We start from the raw sequence: 26,843 nt of genomic DNA on the forward strand, positions 1-26,843 counted from the left end.
TACTCACCTTGGCTTAATGTATAGACTTAACATCATGAGTGTGAGAATAGATTCCTGTGGAACTCAAGAAGAGACAGGAATTGATACAGCTCTAGAGGATAATCCAATTGTTATTTTCCACAATCTCATCAGAAATTTAGTGGTGTATTCATAGCTTCGTCAGGTTGGGGAATTTTGTGATTTGTGATTGGGGAGCAAGTGGGTGGTCATTAGTACAGTTTTCAGCTCTTTAGTTTATCCAATGAAACACCTGAGAGTCAAGCAGAAAAGCTGTGGGTACATTTCTAGGTTAGTTTGCTTTTTAGCAATTGATGAGTCTGGCTTTTGAACATTCTTCATCCATAACTTTAGGGATGCAAAATATCAGTTTCTTAGTCATATTAACCATTAAGGTTCTTTTCATGCAATGTTGTATACACATTAAAAACTCAGCTCAAACATCTGAGCAAACACATCGTATGCATCTTATATACATATGTCTAAGAATAAGATGAGGCTAAGCACATTTTTAAAAAATGATTAATAATATAGTTAATCGTGCCAAAATTATATTGGAAAGAACCTGCCTGCATTTCTCAGTTATTAAAATAGGAAAAGTATAATTACCCGTGACAGTGCAATGCCATAGTTAAGCAGGATGTATTTGCTGTTGATGGGCAACATTCTGAATTAAAATAGCTTATTTTGGAAAGATTGAGAGACGTTTTAGTTACGGGAGTAGTTGGCATTGTTGTTGATGTTGTAATGAATTTAGTTGGAAGAACACAGGAATATGTTCCCATACCTGAAAACAAATAATATAAAGTTAAAGCAAGTGGAAAATGAGTGATACAATAAAACTCACTACGATATGCTTTTAGGCTAGGCTGTGGCCATCTAATGCTAAATGACAGTCAACTGGTGCACTCGTAGCAAATTTGACTTGGTCACCGGCACAGACTCCATTCTTCCGAATTAGACATTTGAAGGGCCATACAAGCCTCCATAGCAGAATAACATGGTTTGTTCCTCATTTACCACCCACTCCCACCAATCTTATGAACTACCCATTTTTACACCTCCACATTGCTTTTGACATTGCACCCAATACCACACTAATCTACTAAATCCAGGCTGCCACCATCCCCACCCACCACCCCACAGGCAGCCTCTCCTTCCTGAGCTACTGGTCCAAACACGTCGTCCTTCACCTTTTTCCATCCCATCTCCTGGGGTATCTTGTGTAGGCCTTGAAGATCCATCTTTTCCTGATACCTTCAAGCGTTTTCAGACTTCCCATGTGCTCGCTATTCAGAGACATGGAAGTCTCACTCCACAGCTATGCCAATGACATGCAACTCATTCTATTGGCAGTCATCACCAATATCACTAATTGCCCACTTACCATCGAGAGCTGGATGAGGAAAGTGACCTAGTACTTAATGCCCTCATCATGCCTCCTTCACCAGAGGCAGTCACTGACCCACTGCCTCCTAAATCTTCTACACTTCCATATTAAGAATCTAGGAGAGCAACTCAATGGATTTTTCATCATTTCCTCACGCTCATACCTATCAGAAAGACATTCAGTCAATCTTCAGCTACATCTTCCAATAACACACTAGTAACCTTTGAACACATCTATGAAAATGCTTTCTACTCTGCCATAAATAACTGTTTAAGAAACATATCTTGCTGAAAATCACAGCCAGCCCATCACTCCGCATCACCAGGATCACGATTAAAGCGCTTCTCACCACTACCACTCTAGATCTCAAAAGACTGCTGACAGCAGTTTCCATCCTTCTGCGAACAACTGACACTACCCTCCCTTTATGCCCTCAGTAACAAATGTGTACTGCAACTGAATGGCCACTGCATAAGTGTACGGACTATTGTAGCATCACAGTTTGGTAAGTGAGTCTCCTAGCTCACAAAAATATATTTTTGCAGTTCATTGCGCAGTTTGTTCAGTAAGCAAGAAATGGGCACACTTTAAACATTATAAGTAAATGCTAAAAAGTAAAATAGGACTGGGATCATAGGTAATCACCTCGGTATTTTTCCCCAGTTAGTTTACCGGCACGCTTGGGCCATGTCCCTCAGTAGAATAGGTCACAGTGTCACTTAGAGCCCATTTTAACCTGCTCAGGAAATTATGTGCTCATTGAGACTAGACCAGAGATATCACACCTTTTCTAGCTACATTGCTGAAACACTCTCTCACCTGTTGCCCTGATCTCAATCTTCTGTTTCAGATCACTGGTAGGGAGCTGTCCTAGAACAACGCAGGCAGACTAACCTTCAGTTTCAAAAACTTGACCAGACCATCAAGGAAGGAGGACGTGTCAGAGTTCCAGTGACATTTAAAATGTGATAGAGAAGATGTACTCACTCTGTTGTGCCTGCAACCGAGTGATGTCACATTGGGCAATTGAAGTGCGCTTCTACGTCGTGGGTCGGTCAGTGGGGGAGGAGGTCCTCTTATTCTTGAATATGTCCCAGGCATAAACCAAGCTGCAGCTGGCTAATTCAGTCCAAGGGCCAAAAGTGGGAGAACAGCGCACCTTCACCATCTCCAGAACTGAATCCCAACTGAGTACATTTTAGCTATCACATTTTAGGGTGTTGCTGGTACTCTCACACTTCCTGGTTCCGGTTCCTTTATCCAATCGTGGCCTTGTGGCTATCCTTTAATCAGGTGTCTTTGTTAGCTCGTTGTCCTGAAGAGAACTCCACATTTCGATAAAGTTCGAAACGCCATCGAGCGCACTAGTTATCACAGGCTTCAAATAATTTGCCATTTTCAATGATTGGTATGCGTGTGCATTATAAACCCATATTAAAAGCTATTGCCTGTGCATAATAATATAACCAGTCCACTTCTATGTGTCTTTTAACCTTGGGACACTGCGCACGTTGATTGTTTGTCTGTGTATTGCACCTTGAATGTGATGTTTGCACAGTGTCTATGTGATCGACAAATTACTACACTACTGTACTTTTCTTGTTTAATTAAATAAACCCATGTGGTTAGAATGTGTTAGTAGTGTTACTACATTAATTTTATGATTAAAATATAATTATTTGCCTCTCTACAAATTTCATATGAATGAATTCCAGGTGAACCATTGTTTTGAGTATATATTTAACAATACGGTGGCGCTCGGTGCTTGAGACCGTTGCTTACAATGCTATAAGTTTGCAATTTAGATTAAATCAACACTTCTGCCAAGCTTCATGCTTTTATCCAACACATGCACAGTTTTAAGCATATGCTCTGAATTACATGACTTATCATTACCTATGAAGACTACGCTGTTTTTCTAAAGGAAATAAAATGATGGTACTCGGTTCAGAAGCTGCCCATTGTTGTCTAACACATGCACTTTAAGGAGTGCTGGTGCAGCATGTCTGTGCAACTTAAATAGGCAGCATTAATAGTATTTAAACAGCCAGACAACTGTCCATTCATTGGATATTATGGATGAGGTAATAATAAGCAGAGAGCAGGAGCTGCAGGAGAAGACCTGGTAGGATATCTTGATAACAGTTTCAATAATTTAATGGTGGCATTATATTGATTCAGATATAAAATAAATTGTTCTTTATTGTTGCTTTCATGTATACTAGATTTAACAATCAAAAATGACTTTCATCTGCCTTATGTTAACTATTTACACGTTGTTCTCACTCCGCCATTTTGTGAACTATCTTCAACCTCTGAGAGAGGAAGTGCCATCAGCAGATGCATGAAATGCAGACTATCGATTTAAACAGTCGATAAAGTGCAAAGTAAGTGCTGTCATTTTCTTTTACTCTCTGTCAAAAACAAAACAACACCTTTTACTTCTGCACCTTTGTTGCTGTTTTAGATGAAGTAACTTTACTGTTGCCTTATTTAACTTGTAAGGCGCACAGCTACCCGCAGTGGGTTTCCCGGCGCCAAGTGACAGATTAAAAGGAAGAAAGGAGAACAACCATAAATCATTGCCAAAAGAGCCATGCCTTGAGTCCTTTGCGGAAGCGAAGATAGGTGGTTTCAGTATAGCAGCAGATAGGCTGCTTTTCAGTATTCTGTCCCATGTGGCAATGTGGCAAGAAAAGTAGTTGAATTGCTATGGATGGCTTGTCTGTAGAAGGCTGGGTCTCACCACACAGGGTATAAAACGCAGACAACTGAAAGAGACACAAATGAAACGTTACCATTTAACACAAGCTGGTAAATGCAGTTGTCCTTGGATGGAGTCAGAACCTCAGCTGTGACTATGTGGCTTGTTTTCTTGCTCTCACGGTTTGACGCTTCACAGTAATACTCCTGAGTCTGTTGGAGGACTCCACAGTGAAAGTTCATGTTCGTAGATGGGGACACAGGGACAGCAGTAGGCCCTCTCTTCTTGTACCAAACGTACTTAATATTAAATCCCTTCACGGACTTGCACTGCACAGTCACCGATTCCCCCTCGCATGTTCTTTCCGGTGCATTGAGGAATGTGATGAACGGAGGGGACACAGGCTCTGCAACAAAAACAAGTCTTTATCTTACGCAAACAGACAAAGCAATGTTCCTTATGATCCGATCTACAGTGCACAGCCCACCTCTGCTCATCAATAGGATGAGTGAGAAAGCTGGTGTTAACTGTTCTTTGCTTGAGATTTAACTTTTCCAGGGTTGAGGTAAACTAAGGATCAGGTAAACAAAGTAGGCTGAGACATTTGACATGAGTCTCCATGCAAGGTTATGATGTAGGAGAAATGGTTGGAAATGTTTTTTCTTCCCACATTCTGCCACGCCTTAAAAGCAGTTAATTGAACTATCCCATTTGTTCACACTTCCTTGTGCTCCAATGGCTGTCCATTGCAAGCTGGGCAATCAAAGGTTATTACAACCCTAGAAAATGACAAAAACAAGTACAAAAAAGTGTATACTTCTCTTTAGAGATGGATTCATAATAAGATAAATACTTCACCCTCATGTTGTGCCAAGATAAACATTGCAAGAGGCCTGATCAGCTAGGTTCTTATAACACAGATATGTGAGGAACACATGCAAGAGGGCTCTGGCTTCACTTTGAACTTGCGGCGATTGAGGACATAAGCGAAATTCTGAAGATCTCATTTAGTGGCCGTTTGTTAGCGGGAGATGGGTAATAGTCAGCATTATATCAACTACACATTTTTAGTAGTTCTGGCAAATGTCACCGAGTGACAGAAAAATGACAAGTGTGAAGATAGATTCTCGCCAGCGGAAATTGGAGGCTCAGAAGGATGAAAGAAGCAGGTTCTTGAACGCCATGTTAAGCCAGTAGGATGCAGTGTGGATTCTTGAGTGCCGCATCACCAGGTGCTTGTGCAGAGCGGGCTGTCAGCCATTGGCATAGTCAACCCTGCCAGTGATCAGGGTATGGACTGTTTAGATGTGCGATTTGAGGAAATGGCAGGTGTAATCTTAGAGATGCATTTTGAGACTGCATCTTGGAGCTCATGGTTATGTCAGTATTTTGATAAGTGCCATGTTGGAAGGGTATTCTAACAGAGGGGAACATCGTTTACAACGCGGTGAAAACACCGCGATGCCTTTACAACGATGCCATTACAACGCAAGTCGTTACTACGACTTGCGCTGGATGGCGCTGTTGTATAAGGAATATTGCAATTTTATATTCCAACACCTTCCCTACTGTTACGTGGACTGGTGTTGGAATATAAAATTATAATATTCCATAATCCACGCCCTACAATGCAGGTCGTTGTAACGACTTCCGTTGTAATGGCGGAGTTGTCATGTACCGCGATCTAAAAGATCGCGTTGTACTGACATACATCCTCTAACAGAATATTAAGTTTTTAATATGGTCCTGTCACGATATTATGGCCAAAATATCAACCCCCCCAATATCATGTAGCTATGTTTACAAAGGTAATTATACATTTACTGTTCTTAACTCCATGTATTTGTTCCTTTATGATATACTGATATATATATATGTATATATGCATAGGAACACCGGGTTGGGAAATCACCAGGGGGAGTATGGAAGCCAAGAAAGATGTTAAACAGAAAGTCATCAACCTATTCCTGATGCCCTTAAAGAAACATGATTTTTCTGAAGAAGGAGTCGTGGCTAGCATTAAATCTATTCACATCAAAGATGGTTCAATCAATCAACCAAGGATTTATAAAGCAGAGAAAATCGCCCGTGAGGGGCTGGAGTTACTAACTGGTTTTTTTTTAATGAAAAAGCGGGGAAAGCAAGAAGAAGGCACTCAAAAAATGGGGAACAAACAAGGACAAAGCAATAAAAACGAAGGGAAGGCAATGAGAAGGAACTTAAAAACCGGGGAAAAGCAAGGAGAAAGCAGTGAAAACGAGGAGAAAACAAGGAGAAGGCATTCAAAACATGAGGGAAAAACAAGGATAAAGAAATGAAAAACAGGAGAAAGCAAGGAGAAGACACCAAAACAATAGGGTAAAAAGGAGCAAGAGTGATGCAGCAGCATGGGGAGAGCTTGGCCTGCTCAATGGGGTCATGCTGCGTCCTCCATTAAGTAGGTCCTGGGAGGGATGCTGGGAGGCAGTGGGCTAGGTCGGGCAGGAGGCAGGGAAAAGGCAGTAGGCAGGAGCAGCAATGAGGCAAAAAACTAGGAGAAAGTAATGAAAACGAAGGGGAAGCAAGAATAAGGCACTCAAAAAATGGGGGGAAAAGCAAGTAGAAAGCAGTGAAAACAAGGGAAAAGCAAGGAGGAGGCACTCAAAAAGAAGGCGAAAAGCAAGGAGAAGACAGGAGCAAGAGCTATGCAGCAGCATTCGGAGAATAGGCCTTGCGATCTCCCACATCAAGCCCTGGAAGGGCAGTTTAAGGATGAGTAGCTCAGTGAATTTCTCACAATGGCGGGTCTTGTGGGGAGCCACAGTAGCAGTGAGGCTTCGTGACAACGCCGGTGGCAGGCGCGCATTTGCGACCAGCCTTTGTACCCAACTCTTTGCAAGGGACTTTCCATGCAGTGGACTATTGGCCGTAGTGAAAGCACGAGCAGTCTCTGTAAGACCAACAGGATAGAATCTCGTTGAATTCCAGGGTATGTACTCACAATTTCCCAATAGAAGATGATGTTAACCATTTTTCCTCAGATGAAATTTCTGCCAAAACCATATATTAGGATGATTTGGTTAGGGAAGGATGCACAGTTTTGTAGCTATAGCAGCATTTCTAACTGAATATCTATTCTTAAAGATTTTAAGCTCAGCCCTTTCTTGACCCTGCCTCAGGTTAGTTTTGGTGTCTTGCTTTTTAATACTTGTATATTTCATAATCCTCAATGTGAGCTGCCAATGTTTAGTAGAAAGTTTTTCTACCCTGTGTGGCTTTTTCTTCCTTTCCTGGACCATCTCGAAGAGCCACTTTCACATACATGTTAAGAGCAGGATAATATCAGGGTTACTAGGAAGAACTGCAATTTCCTTGGGGAATTAAGAAGGAAACAATAGAGGCCTTTACAGCATCCAACCCTTACTACATTAGTTTCACTGGATAAATGCATGTTGCTTTTGCCATGCCATCAGGTATATAGCAGAGTTTTTCAGTGAACTGTGCAGTAATCATCTATATAATGAATTAAGTTTGTAGAGTCGCCCCTTCCAAAAGTTGTTGTAGTTGCTATTGATATTCTTATTACTATTATTAATAGTATTATTATTATTATGCTGAGTCAAAAACTGTTTTATAATACAAAGATGGTTAGATGCAAATACATTATAACTGTTTCATGATGGAAGATATTCAATAAGAAACTGTGCCCACTAAACATTACACATGCCTTCGAGCAGGAAGGTATTTCCAACCCTCGACTAAGAAAAAAAGAGTTTTAATCCATTACGTGGATCTTATTTTGAAACAATACATGCTAAATGAGTTGGACCTGCAGCTGTCTGTTGCTTTGTCATGCCTACCTACTGCTGAGGCCCATGTGCCTGGAGTCATTGCATCTACATGGATCGCTTCAAAATATTATCCCGCAAATCAGGGGAGCAGGTAGGCTGCTTCTGAATTCAAGAGCTCTGTGACATCAGCACTGAACCAAGGCTGGCTTAGGAAGATCTAACCCCACCATTGCGTAGCCATTTCCTCAGGATATAAAATCATTTGGAGAGACTGCTTGATCAGGAAAGGTGGTGGTGTTGCTATTGTTTTCAAACAAGAGTTGGAGTGTACCTCTATCTCATTAGACCCGGGGAAGGCGCGGAATGCCTGGGTTTGCACTGTACACTTTCACCACCCCAATGCATTGCCGGGATCTTGATCTATAGACCACCTGGCATATCTAGCAATTGCATTAGGACCCTGCAGGAATGCATTACACCACTTGCCCTCAGATACAAACATCTTCTCATCTTGGGGAATCTGAACTTCCATATGGATAAGCCTTCGGATCCTCATGTGACTGCCTTGTCGGAAATAATGGCAGCTTGTAATCTAAGTCCTTTCATTTCTGTTCCCACACATAATTTGGGACATATTTTAGAAAATCTTCTATAATACAGAACTGGAAACTGACCCTCCAATCCCCTTAACCTGGTAGGATCACTTCCTGGTTAATTTTTGGATATCACCTGGGAGGAAAGCGACTGAATATAACTATAGAGCCCTCAATAAAATATATCTGCCATCTCTTCAGGGGGCGCTCGATTCTTCCATCTCTTCTCTCTCGGACAATCCCGAATTGGACGCCTGTGCTTTAGAATCATGGCTTAGGACCAACATCGATGCGGTCACCCCTTTGACCTCACACACTCCGAAGAGGATATGACGCTCTGCTCCTTGGTTCAATGAATCCTTGAGAGTTAGCAAAAGTAAATGCAAAGGTCTTGAAAGAAAGTGGCACAATCATTATCTCTCAGAAGATAAGATCATTTATAAGGCAGCTTTAAAATCTCATTATAAGATTATGAAAGTGGCCAAGATAAGCTATCTGCAGACCAACATTGCGACCACTAACAACAGACAGGGACATTTTTAGTATCATAAAGTCATTTACGGCTCCCAAGGCATCCTGTAAGGAAGCCCCGCTATCGGCAGATTGGACGAGCCAGGTGGCCGGCTCCTTTCACCAAAAGATAAGGACAATCCATCAATCAATCTTTGCGGAGACTGGGAGTGATATGCCTTCATATCACATCTATGATGAAATAATCAGGCCTCATTCTCCCTCGGCACCCTCACAAGTGCCATCACTGTTACACTTCCCAGCATTTGAATATGACGATTCACTTGCATACCTTATTGGCCTCAAGTCAGGATCACCAGCAGATGCATGCTCGGCCAAATTGATATCCGTACTAGCATCCACCATAAACCAACCAGTCAATAAGGTGCTGAACTCCTCTCTTTCAACGGGCTTTGTGCCATAACTCTGGAAGCAGGCAAAACTCCTGCCACTCCTAAAAAACACTAATGCAGAACCTAACGCTCCCATGAATTATAAGCCTATTTCCCTCCTTCCGGCCTTCTTGAAAATGTTGGAGAAACATGTTAATAAAGTGATCATGTAGTATGTGGAAAGTAACAATCTATTGCACCCCACTCAATCTGGCTTTAGGCCCAATTATAGTACTGAAACAGCTATGCTGGAGGTGATGGAACATCACAAAGATAAGCTTGATCAGAGGAGTAGAGCAATTCTCATACTACTTGATCTGTCAGCGGCGTGCCACTTGAGATGTTCCTTGACAGACTGAGGAGCATGGGCATTGGAGGTGGGCTATATAGCCTTAATAACATCCTATCTGAAGGATAGAGAACAGGTAATATGCACTCCCCCTTTTTCAGCCCCCATGCCCAGTATGCAGGTCAGAGTCCCACAGGGCTCTTCCTTGAGTCCAACTGTTTTTAATTTATATATGTCACCTCTAGCACCCCTGGCGGAGGCAAATGGCGCCAAGATAATTTAATTTGCTGATGACACTCAGCTGATTTTTTCATGCGACAAATGCACAGACTTTGATGGGGATGCAATCAGATCCTGTCTCACAAAGGTGTTTAAATGGCTGAAGGTAAACCAGCTCAAGTGCAACCATCAGAGATTTTTTTCTTTGGCCTGTCTTTTGTGAGCAATTGGAGCCAAAGGTGGCCAGATGAATTATCCCCCACCCCGAGCATTGACCAATCCACAGTTAAGAATGTGGGCTTTTACATCAATAACACCCTTTCTATGCGCTCCAAAGTTCAGGCCCTGGTGGGAAACTGTTTTGGCCTACTTCATATGCTGAGAAAATCCCTCACGCTCCTCCCACCGGACTCCAGGAAGACAGTGGTTCCTGAGCTGGTTACGTCTATATTAGACTATGCCAATGTAATTTACCTGGGTCTACCGGACTACCTCCTTCAGTGCCTCCAGGTGGTGCAGAATTTAGTGGCTAGGGCGAATCTCAGATTGAAACCTACGTCTCATATGGCCCCTCATCTCCAAGCCTTACACTGGCTTCCAGTGAGGGAGCGGATAAAATTTAAGGCCATGGTAATTTTCTTTAAAGCCCCCCTTGGTAAAAGTGCTGGATACCACAGAAGGCGTGCTTATTGCTAAGCACCCACTTGAGCACTTAGATCATCCTCTGCCGATTTCGCCTGCGTCCCCAAGGTACTTTTGGCACACAGAGGTGGCAAATCTTTCAGTCTCTTGGGTGCTCAAGCATGGAACGAACTTCTTATGGTTCTGAGAGCATCCACGGATCTGACTACCTTTAAGAAACAGCTGAAAACATGACTTTTTAAGAGTTAAGTCATCCTCGGCTGCAGTCATGTGTGAACCTCTAACGCCGGGACACTCCTGTTGGAGTAGCTGTTTGCTTTACAAGTTTCGATCATTCATTCATTCATCTTTGGGCTAGCTGGCAGGGTCTAAGGCAGAGGTCTTCAAACTTTTTTAGGTTGAGCCCCCCAGCTGAATTTTTTTAGATGCTGGGCCCCCCCACCAACTGTCAGAAATTTCTGGAATCTGGTGCACTACATAATCGACCACCATCCGCATATCCCAGGCCATATTTAGCAAATAACTGATTGAACCTACTACATCCACACAGATTGAGGAACTCTGCCCTAAATTAACATGATAGTCAAATAATCAAATGGCATCAAATAGCATTAAAGAAATAATTGAGGTAGCAGCAAACTTCAAACAATGAAGAGTTTATTAGTTAATCATAAAATTACAGTTGGCAGTAGTATATTTAGGTCAGTTCAGGCAAATCATAATATTGTCTGAGGGAATTAGCATTATGTCCAATCAAATGCAACTATGAGGACTGACATAGAGTTAAACAGAATCAGCCCTTGAAGGAATCAAAACTATTCTAAGTCCAAGGCATGGCACAGAATGACAAGGTTCTGCCCCTAAGAGTTGGGCAAGCAACTCATGACTTCCTTCTACATGAGCACCTGTTTTTATAGAATATTTACAACGAAAATTACACAGTCGGCATAAGGTGAGTAAAATGTTACATATGCTCAACCAATCGTAATACATAATAAACGCAAAAGTACATAGCACTATCCCAACATCATCCCCTAAATAAATAATTATTTCTGATTGCACTTTTAATTTAATGTTGTGAGATGTGACAGTACAAATCTTCAGACAAAATAATGACAGTTTTATTTTATGAATAGACACAGATTATCTGACAGTTTAAACGGAGGAACCTTGAATTGTTACATTCAAGAGGAAACCTGAGTTCACCAAGAACATTATTCTGCTGCGAAGCATTTCACTTGGGCAAGCTTTACATGTGTACAGAGAGAGAGAAAGAGAACTGAAAACACAGTCACGTCTAGAAATTCAAGATGGAGTTGAGGCCCAACGTAGACTTGTAATGCTAACTTAGAGAAACTTGTGTTGACGCTATCTTATCTTATAAACTAAGATAAAGCACCTATATCTCAGCCATTTGATTGGGAGAGGTGAGGCAAAGAATAACTCATTATACTTTTTACTTAAATAGAAAACAGGCATGCTAGGCTCTCTGTGTGTATGCACGTGTGCAGTTTTAGTGCGGAATTGCTGTCATGTCTTAACACAAGGGCAGCCAATGTGCCCTGCAGGCAGAGGCACAACTAGGGCCAAATTTCTCGGGGAGTATGGGGGGCGCAGGGGGGGAGAGGGTATACGAAAAGATTTCGGCGGTGGGGGGCTGATTATTCCATCAACAGGCAGAGTGGAGATGCAGGGGTCTAAAAAGCCTGAAAAAAGAACAAAGGCGTCATTAAGAAGCAAATGGTCTTTAAAAGACCCGTGCCGCTGTGTGTGTTCCCGGGATGTCTCATCCCGGGCTGCCACACAGGAGGGGTGGGAGGGTGGGCTGAAGCCCTTTGACCTTAATGGGCATTGCGCGCCTGCCTGCACTTCAGTGTATGTACTTGCGACATCGGACGGTGTCATTTTAAGGTGGAGCGCGTGCCCCCCTCCAGATGAAGGCGCGCCCCCCCCCCCACGGGGGCGCGCCCCACAGATTGAAGAACTATGGTCTAAGGTCATGGTAAAAAACGTTTTCCCCAAGTGCACTCAATTCTTGGAACCCACCATTGACCATTTGAAATACCATTTGGTTGAAACCTGGTAAAAAAGGTGCCTTTAACCTAATAACCAGACCAGGAAACATCTGGAATTGCGCAGCCTGAGCCACGAGTTCCGGAAGCCCGCAAGCGTAACCACACTTTCCCGAACAACGAATTCGCCTTGACCAGGCATATGCGTGGTTAAGGCAAATGCGCTCTAGTGTTCAGAATGGGCGGGGACTTGGAAGAGGAGCATCGAGAAGCTGACATGGACAGGTAAGTGGGGCTGGGGCGGGGGGGTTCGTGGTAGTTTCAGGGATGTGGGGTTGGGGCAGTTTTCAGGGGTGAAGGGATTTGGGGTCGTTTTCAAGGGTGGTGGGGGTAGTTTTTAGGGGTGAGTGGGATCGGGGTAGGTTAAAGGGGGATGGGGGTTTGGGGTAGTTTTCAGGAGTGGTGGGCATATGGTATTTTTTAGGAATGGAGGGGGTTTGTGCTAGTTTTCATGGTTGGTGGTTTGGGGAAGTTTTAAGGGGTGGTGGGGGTTCGGGTTAGTTTTCAGTTGTGGGGGGTTCAGGGTAATTTTATGGGGTGGTGAGGATTTGTGGTAGATTTCAGTTGCAGTTGGTTCGTTGTCGTTTTTAGGGGGGTTTGGTGGTAGTTTTCAGGGGTAGTTTTTAGGGCTCTGGGTCAGGGTAGTTTTTAGTGATGAATGGAGGGCGGGGTCATTTATAGGGCTCACGGAGAGGTTGGGGTCACTTATAGGGCTTTGAGGACGGCGGGTAGTATTTAGGGCTGGAGGCAGAGACGTTTTTAGCGCTCTGGGTGGAGGTGTTGGTTTTCAGGAGGGAGGGGGTCGTTTTAGGACTCAGGGAAGGGGTTGGGGGGCCATGTTTTAACCAGGGAAATGTGTTTACCATACATGCTTTGACTACTCATAAATAGTTGTAAAGGCATGTGTGGTAAAGGCATATCCGTGGTTAAGACTTGCGTTGTACAGACTGTGTGGAACTGGCATGCGTGGTAAACACATGCTTGGTTCCATCACACAACCCTTTACAAGAGTAAGATCATGCAATTCTATTTTGTTTTTTCTACAACTGGTTTATTAGGTTTTAAGCATCAGTACTGCATAACACCTGTTGAACCCCACTCCGATGAATACATAATCCAAGCATGCAGATACTTCACAGATATCATTTCTGTACATTCAAATTCAAAGTAAATCATCCAATCCCTCAGACCTTCCAGTGTTTCTCCGGACAGCCACGAGATTTGTATACGAATTGTTCTGATGTGGCTCAGTAGCCAATCCCACGTGCCCATTCGGATGAAGGCGGTGCCTTTGCAGCTCTCCAGTTCCATGTCACATCCCTTAGACTAGAGCGATGAGGAAGCCCACTAGGAGTTCGTGTGGTGTCGACCTCCTCATTCGTCCATCAACCCCAGCAGTACCAATTTTGACTCGGGTTTTACTGTGCCACCACCACCACCCTTGCGAGTGTCCTGCATTTGTTGCAAGCAATTGTTAAAAAGTGTTTCTCATACCTCATTTTCGAGTGAATTCCTGTATCGCCTGCATGTGTTCATGTGTTTGGCGTTAATGAATTTACAATAGGATAGGAGAACTCACCAACAAACTTTAACAAGTTACTCATTCTGCAAATGGTTATTACTAACGATTTTAAATCGTTAATTGAAATGACTGTCTTTTTAATTTGCTTCAGACTTACCTTCTTTTACATCCAGCGTCATTGATGTCATGATGTCCGCATAAGGTCGTTCTATTCCACACCAGTACGTGCCTGAATCCTCTAATGAAAGCTGCCTGAAAGTGATGGAGAAAAGGCCAACTCTGGTATCTTTTAATGATAGCCTAGTCGCATATTTTGTATTTATAAAACCACTTGTGTCACATAAAACATCACATGTTCTTCGGGACCCACCAGCACACCAGTATTTCTTTCCAAATAAAAATCTATTTTTATCGTAGAAGCAATGCATTGTGGTTTCTGATCCGGCCAGGGCTGTTTTATCTCCATTGGACCATAGATCCCGGATCGGTAAAGCTGTGGAAAAGTAAACACATTTTAATTATTTTCTTTTAATGTTGTGCTACATCACTTACATGTTTGTGGCTTTGTGTAATATGTAACGAACAGAAAAAGGGACTTGTAAAATAAGACAGAGAACTAACTAGACATCTACTTTAAGAAAAGTCACTGGAAAATGCGGTCGTCCAGAGTCACTTCAAAACTGGACATAGCGAAGATGTGCGATGTGGCAGAGTAGCCAAGAAATTGCCAGGATTGCCACTCCGTGTGGATGCACGATGGGATTTTCTCCAAGGTCGGTTGGACATGATTCCCATGCTATATCACGAGGGCAGCACGCTTAGTTTGAGAGACTGGTCGAGTGTGAGTCTTAGCCAGGAGACTCAGTACAATCTACTTTGCCTACGATGCCTACCCAGATTCATCTGTATTCTGCGGTAATGTTAAAGGCCCAAAAGCACTGCATGTACAAATTAGGAAATACTGGAGAGAGTGAAAGTTACAGTGAGTGTCAGGGTGTGTGTGGACGAGTGGGTGCAGGCATGTGTGGGGGAAATGGGTGCAGTGTATGTGTAGACTGAGTGGAAGTGCGCATGACTGCAGGGAATGGTGCAGATGTGTGAGCGTCCCTGACATCTTCATATTAATTCACATCCAATCTCCACCCCCAGGGCTTTACTAAGACTTCGCAGGAGTGCGACTCTTACATGAAACACAGAAACACATTAAGATATTGCTGAAAATATTTGATCTGTTCATAAATTATTTTATAACAAATGCACCCTTACCTGATGCTCCAATAAAGGGAGCAATTGACGACCCTGGAGAGTTTCAAGAACCCTCCCCAGACAAGACAGCACCTGCAGTTAATGCACGTGGAAACCACCAATAGATTTGGAGAAATAAATATGTACATCGTAATGCAAGAGAATCTCGAACAGCACAGCAAAAAAACGGAAGGAACTTGGAAGGGGAGAGGGAAACATAACATATGTGAAAAGGGATGCTAACGGTGAACAAGCTATTCAGCATCGGTGAGCCCTATAACGAACAAAGTTACAAAGCAACGTCTTCTCTGCAAGACTCCATTTAACGTAACCCGGAAGTGCTGACCCTGCTCCTTCTGTTCTCCTACTGGTCTGCCACCCACATCTGACCTGACCTCTCAACCTGTTCTGCTCCCCCTCCACCCCAACCCCCCAGATTCCTCAGTTCAGTCTCCAACTTCTCCATTCTGTAATGCATTTCCCTGCAGTCTTCTGCTGTTATCTTACCCATGTCTTTTCCCAGCCCTAGTCTCACGTGTCTGACACTAAGCAGGTCAGTCTTATGAGGCGGACATTTATAGCTAGTTTGATATAATAATGGTTGTCCATTTAGCATGGGGACAAACCTATTTAATACTTCACAGCCACTGCAGAAGTGAAAACGCAGATCTCAAAAGCAAAATAACGAGGGTAACGTAGTAAGAGATTTGATTTGACTGCAGCAACCCCCTTCATTGTTTCGATTTTTCAGACATTTGAACCTACTTTGTGGTCACCAAACAGTGGGGAAGGAGTGAACTTAAACCAAAGTTCAGATGTTGCCTTGAACACAGACCCGAGTCTAGATTACTTATGTTATGTTTATTCAACTCTAACCAAGGCTTTTCACTACTCGTTCTCGTGAGAAGTGGGATTGGATGAAAGGAGTTGTTTCCGCTCGATCTTTCATCCTTGCACTCATACACTTTGATTAAGTATTTTCCAGGCAAACATTGCAAAAGTTAAGCAAAAATTATTATGGACTACTGAATGGAGAGGCTGAGGGCAGGGACGGACCTACCCTTGTGAATTATTGTTTTTAAGGGACTGATGGCGTGGATCCAGGTCTGGCCCAGGGTTTTTCTTTTTTACTATATATTGGAGACAAATCTTCTCTGTGGGAACACTTCTGATGGATGCTGTTGCAAAGACTGTGATACGGCATACAAATCAATGGGTTATAAAATAAACTCCAGAAGAAGGACAGAAATGCGTTCAGATTGAGTAGCCTGGATCCTCACGTTGTACAAGTAGCAGAGAAGCAGCCAACAGTTTAATTAAATACTGCTCTACCTAAATGTTTTCCTGTGAGAAGATGACAAGACTACAGTAGCTTTTTGCCTAGACTAAGCTTATCACTCATGAGCTTTAAAAATACATTGTCTTGTTGATTCATTTAAGCCAGTCTCCTTGGTTATTGAGTATATGCGAGCAAGTAAGATGTAAAACAAAAAGTGAATATACCACCACCTTCTGAAAATGCAGTACTGGTGAGTCTTAAGCCCTTGACATAGGTTATACACAAGATGAGAGTGGGCTTTCTTCAGACCTCACTTCAAAATGAAAGGAATTTATTTTCAAAGACTTTGTCCAACAAACATTACTTCTTGCTACCCATGGTGACCCACAGAGCACATATTGGTTTCATCTGTTATAGACAGTGCTCTGAGGATATGAGAAGGACCTTAGACGCTTTACGTGGCAAAACTAGAACATAATAAATAGTACTTTTACTCTTTATAATGCAAAAGCATTTGATTTTGTAAAGTGACACTGTCTTCTGTAGATCTGGTCCATCAATCTTGATGTGGGTCAAGGCACGTTGTGCTAACCCACATGGCAGTGGAGGTGTTACATTGGGTTTGCTCCAAATGGTTTGCATTCAGGACAATGACAAGGGAGAAATGCCAACCCTATCCACTGCATTTCATTCTTGCCATGATATCGGTACCATAATGTGTTACATTGTCCATCTTGTTTGAACTCTTGGGTCATGCTGATTCTTTGATACCTCTGTACTGTGGGAATTTTGTATTTTAACCTTCCATGTTATATTTTTAACTCGTCAATCTAATCTGATCTTAAATCCTATGAGGATCACTCTGCACTTACGAAGTGGATGTAGTACTTACTTTCTTGTTTTGTGCCGCTCTGTGACTATGCGCTGCAAAGTCCTACATGATGATTAATGTGATGTGAATTGGAGTATGCCATTGCATGTTTTTATATTGATACTAATTGATTCTGATATTTTATTGTTGATATTTTATTGTACACTTTGATGGTTATGGCAAACAAATAAAGTATTTTGATGATGGAATTGCTACCTAATTGATCAGGGTCTAGCGTGGGCCCTTACTTATATAGAAGAATGGATTGGTGTGAAGTAACTGATGCTCATAATGTACTCCTGTATCTTCAGGTCGAGTTAATGCTACATAAAACTGCAAACAATCAATACAGAAATGAGGAAAATATTTACTATATGGATAATGAATATTAAGGAACCATTATAAACATAAACACATTTTCATGACATTGAAATCATGAAGAAACCTTACAAAGAATACTAGAATGAACACAGTCCGTCAATAAATCTAATTAAAATTCTAACTCAAACTGCTGTCCTTAGGCAAATGAAATGTCACACTCTTAACCAAACCAGAGCCATAACCCTCACACTAACCAGAGCCATTACCTGCCTCTAAATCGAATCTCAAACCTAATCCAAAATTTACACATAATCTCAAAACAATGCTAAACTGAGTTCTAATCCTGGTCCAAATTCTAATCTTCAACATAATGACTGTCCTTTCCCAAACTCTAAACCTGACCACAGCCCTGTCTCTTTAGTCTAATCCTTCTTCAACCCTAACCCTTCAAACATCCCTAGCCTGATCCCATCTCTAACACTGAATCCAATCTGAATTTTATATGTTGATTTCACTGATAAAAAGGAAACAATTTTGGAAATGTACTGAATTTTCTTTTTTTTATTTATCAAACTAAAATGTCTTCATATTCACTAGGAGAATTAGCATTTATACCAGATTCCATATTGACATTTCTGTAGTGGGATCTCCATTCTAGATGTCAAATGATTGGTGTCTCACAACAGATCAATTGCTGCATATAGTCCCAAAAACTTGAAAACACAATGCATTTGGTTAGAGAAACTTTCTTTCCCATGCTACAGAGGGTAGGTACCTGTGACACAACAGTACAGGAATGAGGTTCTGGTTGTCTCAGGGCCTATAACGGATAAGGCAGTTAACGTATTTGTCTTCTTTTACCTTCTTAAAGAAGAGAGGGAGTGCGACGCTTCTCTAGTAATTAGATCTGTCCTGTTGGTGGCCATGTTGGCCAGGACTCTGATGGAGCATAGATGTTATAATGCATTCATCTTCACCATTTCCTACCTGAGAAATGATTTGCGACTCTTTATAAATAGATGAGACAAAACAATCAGGGCCGGACTGGCTACCGGGCAGTTTAGAAAGCTGCCGATCTGAGGCTGATTTCACTGCGGTGGGGGCTGATTTCGTTCATGGAGACCTGCGCGTGCTTCGAAATAATTAATGCAAACCAAATTTCGTTTAGCGCACACAGGTCTCCATGAACGAAATCACCCCCCAGCTCAGCAGCATTCCAAACTGCCCGGTAGCCAGTCCGGCCCTGAAAACAATGAATATGTTCACCTACTTGAGAGAAATTTCATCTACATAGTCATGTTTTAGATACTGCATCATAAAAGCATGCAGAATATTAGAATAATGATTATATAGTAATTAGGCCTGGGTGGTAAATTCCCCTCCGCTCGCGGAATTTGGGTGATTTCACGTTCCGTGGAGAATGCGGAATTGCCAAAAATTCCGCGATCCGCGTCTTCGTGGAATTTATTTCTTGTTCACGCTATCAAAATGCGTGTTCGCAAGATATTTCTACCTGAGCACGCAAACAGCGTTCGCGAACAGGAAAAAAGCATCGGGACGGGTGGAACAAGCAATTTCGCATGTTCGAGGAACTTTTGCGTGCCCGCAGAGATTTTTTACCGTTTCGCAGAGCTTTGCGTAACGCGACTACGCAAATTCCAACCACCCCTAATAGTAATGAGAAACTACGCTAAGAAATGACAAAGTTATGCCAAAGCATTTACGTGCTTATGAGAAAAAGGTGAAAAACAAACTGTAACCCATAGAGATTATTTTGACAAAATATTAATGTGCATTGAAATTAATGTATTTCATTTAACTGAAATTAAACATATGTATTGACATTAACCAAATGTAAATAATGCATTTAACAAGAAAGCTGACATAGATTATAGAAGTATTTTCCATAGCAAAAATAATTAACGCATTTTAAAAGTAACCTGTTAAAATGAGCCCACATGGCAACATACAGAAATAATACTGATATACCACTTGAAATACTTTTTTTTGTTGTAGTGTTTAATATTGACTTGCATTTCATGTGAACCATGTATTTGATTAACTCGACAAACTGAAGTATTTAGAAATGTGTGATATTTATTAATATTAATATTCTCGTAATTCAGCTGTTCACTGTTTAGGCCTCAGAGGTTTTTCTTTCCTTAGTCAGCGTTAAATCATGTGAAAGCTATCACCCAATCCATGTGAGAATTTTCTGTAATGTATCCATGTATGTTCTAGTTTTTGTCAAAATATTTTTATTGGTTTAGAATTATAACATTACAAGACCAACATTGGTGGGAGGCGCCAGTACAGCTTACAAAATCGAAAGTTACAGAGAGCTAGAGTAGCCTGTGAACTAGGACTCAATCTGTGAAGTTTTGTTCATTACAGGACCCCTGCGGGCCCCAACCGAACCAGCCATATGAAACTAGACCATATGCTAACAGTGTTGGTCAGGTTGGTCTTGAGTACCCGCGACTCCCACCCCCCGGTCACCCCCATTACTCAAAGAAGAATAAAAGAGAACAAACTATGGTGTTACAGTCAAGAGAAGTTATAGCTTGTCGTTTCAAGCTGAGATCCCGAATCCCCAGGAGATTGTGTTCCATTGTTGCAGGAATAGGGTAGCCCAAACTTATCTTGATTTAGAATAGTTTTTCATTCCAAAAGGGCTTATTGGTTTGGCAGTCCCACCAAATTTGCCTGAAATCTCCCAGTAGCCGCAAGCCAGTAGCCCGCAAGCCCCTCCAACACCTATCTGGAGCAGAATGGAAAATTGCGTGCAACTTCTGGGGGTACAAGTACCAGTCGTACATAATTTTTATAGTGGGCTTCTCTTAAAAGCATGGACTGTATAGAGAATGCCATTGTTTTTTCTCTAAAGGAGTAGTTAAAACTGAATTCCAGAACCGTTGGTGCCTCAGAGTTGAATGGGAGCCGTAGGAGGAAGTAAAGGAAGGAGATAGTCCCTTTGGTGGAAGCCCCTGATTGTGCAAATTTCTCAATTGGGAGTAACTCCCTAGTTGCGGCCAGCCGTAACTGTGGTTGTTGGACCCAATGCTTAAGTTATAAGTAGTGGTACTTTTTGGAGGGCTGGAGTTTAAATGATTTTCGCGCAGTCCTCAAAAGTCAGTAGCTTCCCCTGTTTATAGAGATCAGATATCATGAGGCAGCCGCCCTCCTGCCACACTTTGAATGGCCCCTCTTGAAGAGCCGGAGGGAAATCTGGGTTGAAGTGGATGGGAGTATAGGGGGATGGGAAGGTGGTAAGAGGCGTTGACCTGGCAAGCTCATCCCAAACCCTCAGGGTGGTGGCAGTGGGGCTGCTGATACATGCATTACGGGGTTGATTGTGCTTCTGTTTCCACAAGAGATCCCAAATTGCCCTGCCCACTATTTGTTGATCCATGTGAAGCCAGATTTTTTAAGATTCACATAGTGACCAGTCAGTGATCACTCTGGGTTGGGCCGCTCTGTAGTACCCCAAGAAATCCAGCAAGGCCATTCCCCCAGCTTCCCGCGCCCTGGTTTACACTCAATGGGATAAGTACGCCCGACTCTGCCATATGAACTTAGTGATAATTGTTTTCAGATCGGGAACAGAGCCCTCTCCACTGGAATAGGGAGACCCTAGAAAAGGTAAAGCAGCCAGGAGGAGGGGGGAGAATGCTAATTTCAACGGTGTTAACTCGCCCTATCCAGGAGATGTAGGCCATTCTTCATCTGGTCAGATCAGCCATAATTGGACGTTGGAAAGGAGCATAAATAGCCCCATAAAGGTGCAATAGCTTAGGCGTGAGTTTAATACCCAGGTATGTGATGTTTTTGTGTGTACATTGAAAAGGGGACAGAGTTTCTATGCTCCGCAAAGTTTCTTTGGGTAGGGTTAGATTTTGGAGATAGTATTTGGAAAAGTTTACCTTAAACCCTGAGTCTCGTTCATAGGAGGCAAGCTCTGATTGAATAGCCGGAAGGGAAGACCACGGATCCATGATCAGGAGCAGCACGTCATCTACAAACGGAGAAATCTTGTGCTCATCAGTCCCAAATGTGACCCCAGGTATGTCAGTGTTAGACGGAATGCATTCTGCTAGGGGCTCAATGCTAAGAGCAAAAAGTAGTGTTGATAATGGGAAACCCTGCCTAGTTTGAAGGGTTCCGAGGCTACGCCATTCACCAAGACTCGGGATGTCGGAGCGGAATAGTTGGCCCACACTAAAGAGCCTTAGTGTTCTGGTCAGAAAGTCCCAGTCCACCCGGTCAAAGGCATTCTCCGATTCTAGCGAGAGAAGAGCCCCAATACCTCTGCACCTTTTCAATAATGTGCACAACCCTCCGCAGATTATCATGGGTTTGCCTCCCCATGATGAAACATCCTTGGTCTGGTATGACAAGCAGCGGCATGACCTCCTCCAAGCGTGGCCAATATTTTAGAGTACAACTTGGCGTCTAGGTTCAGGAGCGCGATTGGCCAATAAGAGGTGCATTTTTTGGTGGTCTTTTCCCGGTTTGGGGATGACTGAGTTCAGCTCCTCACCCATAGAGGGGGTCACCAGTTGGGAGGCAGCTATATCATTATAAAGCGACACCAGACGGGGAATGAGCTCTTGCGCGAAGGTTCGATAGAAGTGGGCGTTCAACCCATCAGGGCCAGGCACCTTTTGAAGCTTCAGCCTGTCTATCGCCTTTTGCACCTCCTCATCAGAAATAGATCTGCTCAGATCATCGTTTGTGGAGGCCGGGACCTGAGGCTGCTAAGTAATGCTCCTAGTCTCCAGTTTCCAGCAGGTCAGCGGTATACAGGGAGCCGTAAAATCCCCAAAGGCTCCGGCTTTCCCCTCCTCGCTTTTTTGAGAGACCCCCTCTATTATACACATAATGTATTCTTTCTCCTTTCTCTCTTCACTCTTAGTTGGCACGCCTGTAGGACCCCTACCATATTCCCCCCCTCATAGCTAAGGGCTTGCAGACGCAGGAGGGTTTTTTCCGCCCCAGTAGTGTCAATGGCCTGCAGCTTTCCCTTATTTTGTGTGACTTTCCTCAGGGAACGCATCAAGGGGTTATTCTTATGGTCACTTTCGGCCTTGCCGAGTTCCCCTTCTAGCAGTAGACAGTCCCCTTTACGTTGTTTTTTGAGCGTGGCATCTAATTCAATACACTTTCCCCTGATGACTGCCTTGAAGGTGTCCCAGGTGTTGGCCACGAGGTCTGATCAGGGTCATTGAGGTCAAAATACTCCGTGATTGCTTTGCGTAATTCGTCCCTAAAAAGACGGTCCCTGCAGAGGTAGTTGGGAAAGTACCATCTAGCATGTTTGGAGCGAGGGGCGGGCCAGTCCAGGACCAACTCTAGTGAAGCATGATCTGATAGGCAGATCGGGTGGAATTGGAAGTCCGACAATGTGTGGAGAAGGGATTGAGTAATGAATGCATAATCGATTCTGTGGTATGTCCTGTGGGAGTGTGAGAAAAAAGAATAGTCCTGTATCGTGGGGTGAGTACTCCTCCATGCATCGCAGAGTCTCAACCCCTGTGGCTCCGCCTAAATTGAATTGCTAAATACCCCCTGATGCCCTGTGTGGGTGGGTAGTGTCAAGGGAAGGATCCCAAATTGTGTTAAAGTCTCCCAGTAACAGTATGTCCCCCATTGAGAACCCCTCTAGTGAGGCCAGAAAGGAGCCCAGGAAATACTGCTGCCCTGCATTGGGTGCGCAGATCATTGCAATGGTGCAGAGTTGACCCCTCAGCTCCACCCTGACCATTCTAAACCTCCCTGCCTTGTCCGTTTTAGAGGCCTGATGGAGAAATGGGAAGGAGGAGTGAAAAAGTAGAGCCAACCAATTGTGTTTTGTGAGCGCTGAGAAGTGAAATATTTGTGGGAAGACCCTATGTTTCAACCGCTGGTTCTCCCTACGTGGTACAAAAGGGGGTGGTGATGGACGGAGCATCTGAACCAATCAAACACTCACACCCAGTCAACAGATCTGGGTTTAATCCATCACCGTTCTTTAGCCCACTCTGCCACCCCAGTTCAGACATGGCCATATGCAAATCAGTCTGACCCTGTGCGTCATGGGAACAGTCCAGCCCGAACTGCCAAGCCATGCCTTCCCTGGACCGGAAACAAGCTTCCTAGGACCGGTTTCTGGCATTTTAGCCGTCTTCAGCCAAGCTTGCTTGAATCCAGAGGCAAAGTGAGCAAGGTGGGTTTCTTGCAGGGCAGCTATTTTAATCTGGTGGTTCAGTAGGAATTTCTAAATACGTTGCCTCTTGTTGGGGGAGTTAAGGCGTCTCACGTTGCATGATAGGCAATTAACCTTCATTAATCAGCGCAGGACCTTCCAACCTGCCTTGCTAACTGTGCCCCTGGGAGCGTGTACTTCCCCCTCCTCCTTCCCCCTCCCCCAACCAAGCCTTTAGCTTTAGCGCTGACCGTACCATGACACCAAAACACATTTAACAGAAAAAAATACAAACCATGACTTGGAGCTCCGAGTTTCTCAATCTCAGAAGAGAACCACATTCTGAGTGTTTACTGGGGCAGACCAAATTCCGCCTTCAAGACCCATATAACAACAACTTGGCACAAATGAAGCATTAACCATCGAAACCCTCATATAAGCTTCAGCATCTTAGCTTCAGACCCTACCACCCCCCTCGTAACAACTGGGTTAGTCAGCATCTGCCATGTTTGAGCCCAGATTTCCACTAGAGTCTTGCCTCCTCCGAGCCGCATGAGTCCCCTCGGGTGGATCCTACCTAGGGCCATACATCCCGGCAGTTTTTAAGTCACCCTGATGTGCTCTTGCCAGTTCTTCTCTGATGCAGCACGTGACCTCCTCCACGTTTCCTCGATCCCGCAGTAGATCCCCCATCTCCTGTTTTGGTTGCTTGTGTAGGAGCGGGTACCTCATCACCCAAAATGGCGGCAGGCTCACCATTTCTGTGCAGGGAAAATTCTGTTGTCTAACGAAAAAGCCAGTCTACAAACAATTAGTGCCTCGCCCATGTAAACATCCTTCTTCTACGTAGACCGGGTAGGGATGTAGATTATCACTCCTACCTTGGATATGTCCAATAACATAAACCAAAAGGTCTGGATGTATTCTTTTCACTTAAAAATAATTCACACAGGACCAAATCATTCACCAATAGAAAAGTAGTGAAAAATAGAGAGAGTACCTCACGGTAGAACAACCCCAGTTTGCCGATTTCTTTCTGAGAGAGGCGGTGGTCACCCAAGAGTCTTATGTGCAAGATACGACTGATATCTTGAACATCCTTAAAGATATATCCTTTGACCCTGACAACCAACTACTGGTCACAATTGACATCGAGTCATTGTATACCAGCATCCCCCAGGACGCCACGCTGGTGGCAGCAGCACGGGCCCTGGGGTCGATGGAGTGGTTTTATGACACACCCCAAACCTTCGTTATGCAATGTATTGAGTTGGCACTCACGAGAAATTTCTTTGAGTACCAGGGATAATTATACTTGCAGACCTCTGGAACTTCCATGGGGGCCACATTTGCTCCTAGCCTGGCCTGCATTTATGTGGGTCAGGTGGAGAAAAATGTGGTCCTCCATGAGTCTAATCCCTACAGAGATAATATCTCCCTGTGGAGACGCTATATTGACGACGTCCTCTGTATCTGGACAGGTACAGGGGACCGGCTCAATATATTCCTACAATGGCTGAACCAGGTGGACCCCAGCTTGCGGTTTACTTGGTCCATTAGCAATGTCTCGGCGGTGTATCTGGACATAGACATCACTGTAACAGATTCCATGTTGGTCACAAGTGTCCATCACAAGGCCACGGATAGGAATTCCCTCCTCCATTACCATTCGTTCCATCCGAGGTCGTTACGTGACAATCTTCCGGTGGGACAGTTTCTGCGGTACCGCAGGAATTGTTCCTCCACAGAAACCTTTCTTGAGCAGTCCTCTGAACTCGTAAATAGGTTACAACAGCGAGATTACCCAGCTAAAGTCATCAGACATGCACGGAAGAGGGCTCTGAACACCCCGAGAGATGCCCTACTGGAGCGTAACAGAAAAGAGAAGCAAGTGTGTCTACCAGTAGTGACCACCTTTGATCCTCGGTCGAGTAAAATTAGACAGATCATCCTGAAGAACTGGTCCATTATTGACACAATGGAAAACAAGATGCCCATGCCGCGATTTGCCTTCAGGAGAGCCCCTAATTTACGAGATAAATTGGTCCACACACGCAACAGGAACATAGCTAACACCAGCACTGTACCAGCTGGACACTATCCTTGTGGAAACTGCTGTGTCTGTGGGCTCACAGAGGCCACTAAGATGGTAACTCTACGTGGTGGTAGGACATGGTTTCTTAATAGATTCAGCAACTGTAATACGACACATGTCATATATAGACTGATGTGCAGCTGCGGTCTCTATTACATTGGCCTAACTACCCGGAAAACAAAGATACGTGTGCAGGAACATCTAAGCACTATCCGCGCCAAGAAGCTGACCACGCGGCTGGTACAACATTTTAACACATCAGGACATGACCCTAGGGACCTGAAGTGGACTGTCCTTGAAAAGGTGGTGGGCGATTCGCACAATTTGGAGAATATCTTGGCGAAAAAGGAGGCCAAGTGGATATATTTGGAACGGGCAGACCGGGAGGGACTCAATGAAAATATTGAGTGGAATAAGATCAGTAGGCGCTGACAGGGCTCTGTCACACGCTTTCCACTTCCCCCTTGACCCCCGTGGCAGTGTGGCCCTATTCATCTCTCTTCCTCCCTTGTGCATTACGCCTCGTTTTTAGCATCACCGTGCTGGGGAACATTAATTGACCAGTTCTACTTATACTGGGACTATGGGCTACTGCCTTTCTATTTTTCAATCTTTTCACATCAGGAACATAGTCTGCTCACCGGGTCCAGGCAAAATTACCATCTTATCTGTTGAAATGAACCCATTCCAAGATGGCCGCCGCACGTAACCGTGAGGGGCGGGGCTCCGCTCTCGCTGGTTACTTCCT

The 26,843-nt window shown here is 43.6% G+C and overlaps 1 protein-coding gene across 1 annotated transcript in view; it reads right to left on the reverse strand.

Moving 5' to 3' along the window:
• Window positions 1-26,843, reverse strand: part of LOC144753644 (polymeric immunoglobulin receptor-like) — a 144,762-nt gene that overhangs the window by 13,484 nt on the left and 104,435 nt on the right. Inside the window, exons 2-4 of the mRNA XM_078641264.1 lie at window positions 14,258-14,593; window positions 4,186-4,497; window positions 607-784 (exon numbers count right to left, since the gene is read on the reverse strand). Of these exons, the coding sequence (XP_078497390.1) occupies window positions 607-784; window positions 4,186-4,497; window positions 14,258-14,593 (826 nt within the window). The remainder of the gene's footprint in view (window positions 1-606; window positions 785-4,185; window positions 4,498-14,257; window positions 14,594-26,843) is intronic.

This window comes from Lissotriton helveticus, chromosome 5_1 (assembly GCF_964261635.1).
Source record: "Lissotriton helveticus chromosome 5_1, aLisHel1.1, whole genome shotgun sequence".
In the NCBI taxonomy this organism is placed as follows: Eukaryota; Metazoa; Chordata; class Amphibia; order Caudata; family Salamandridae; genus Lissotriton; species Lissotriton helveticus.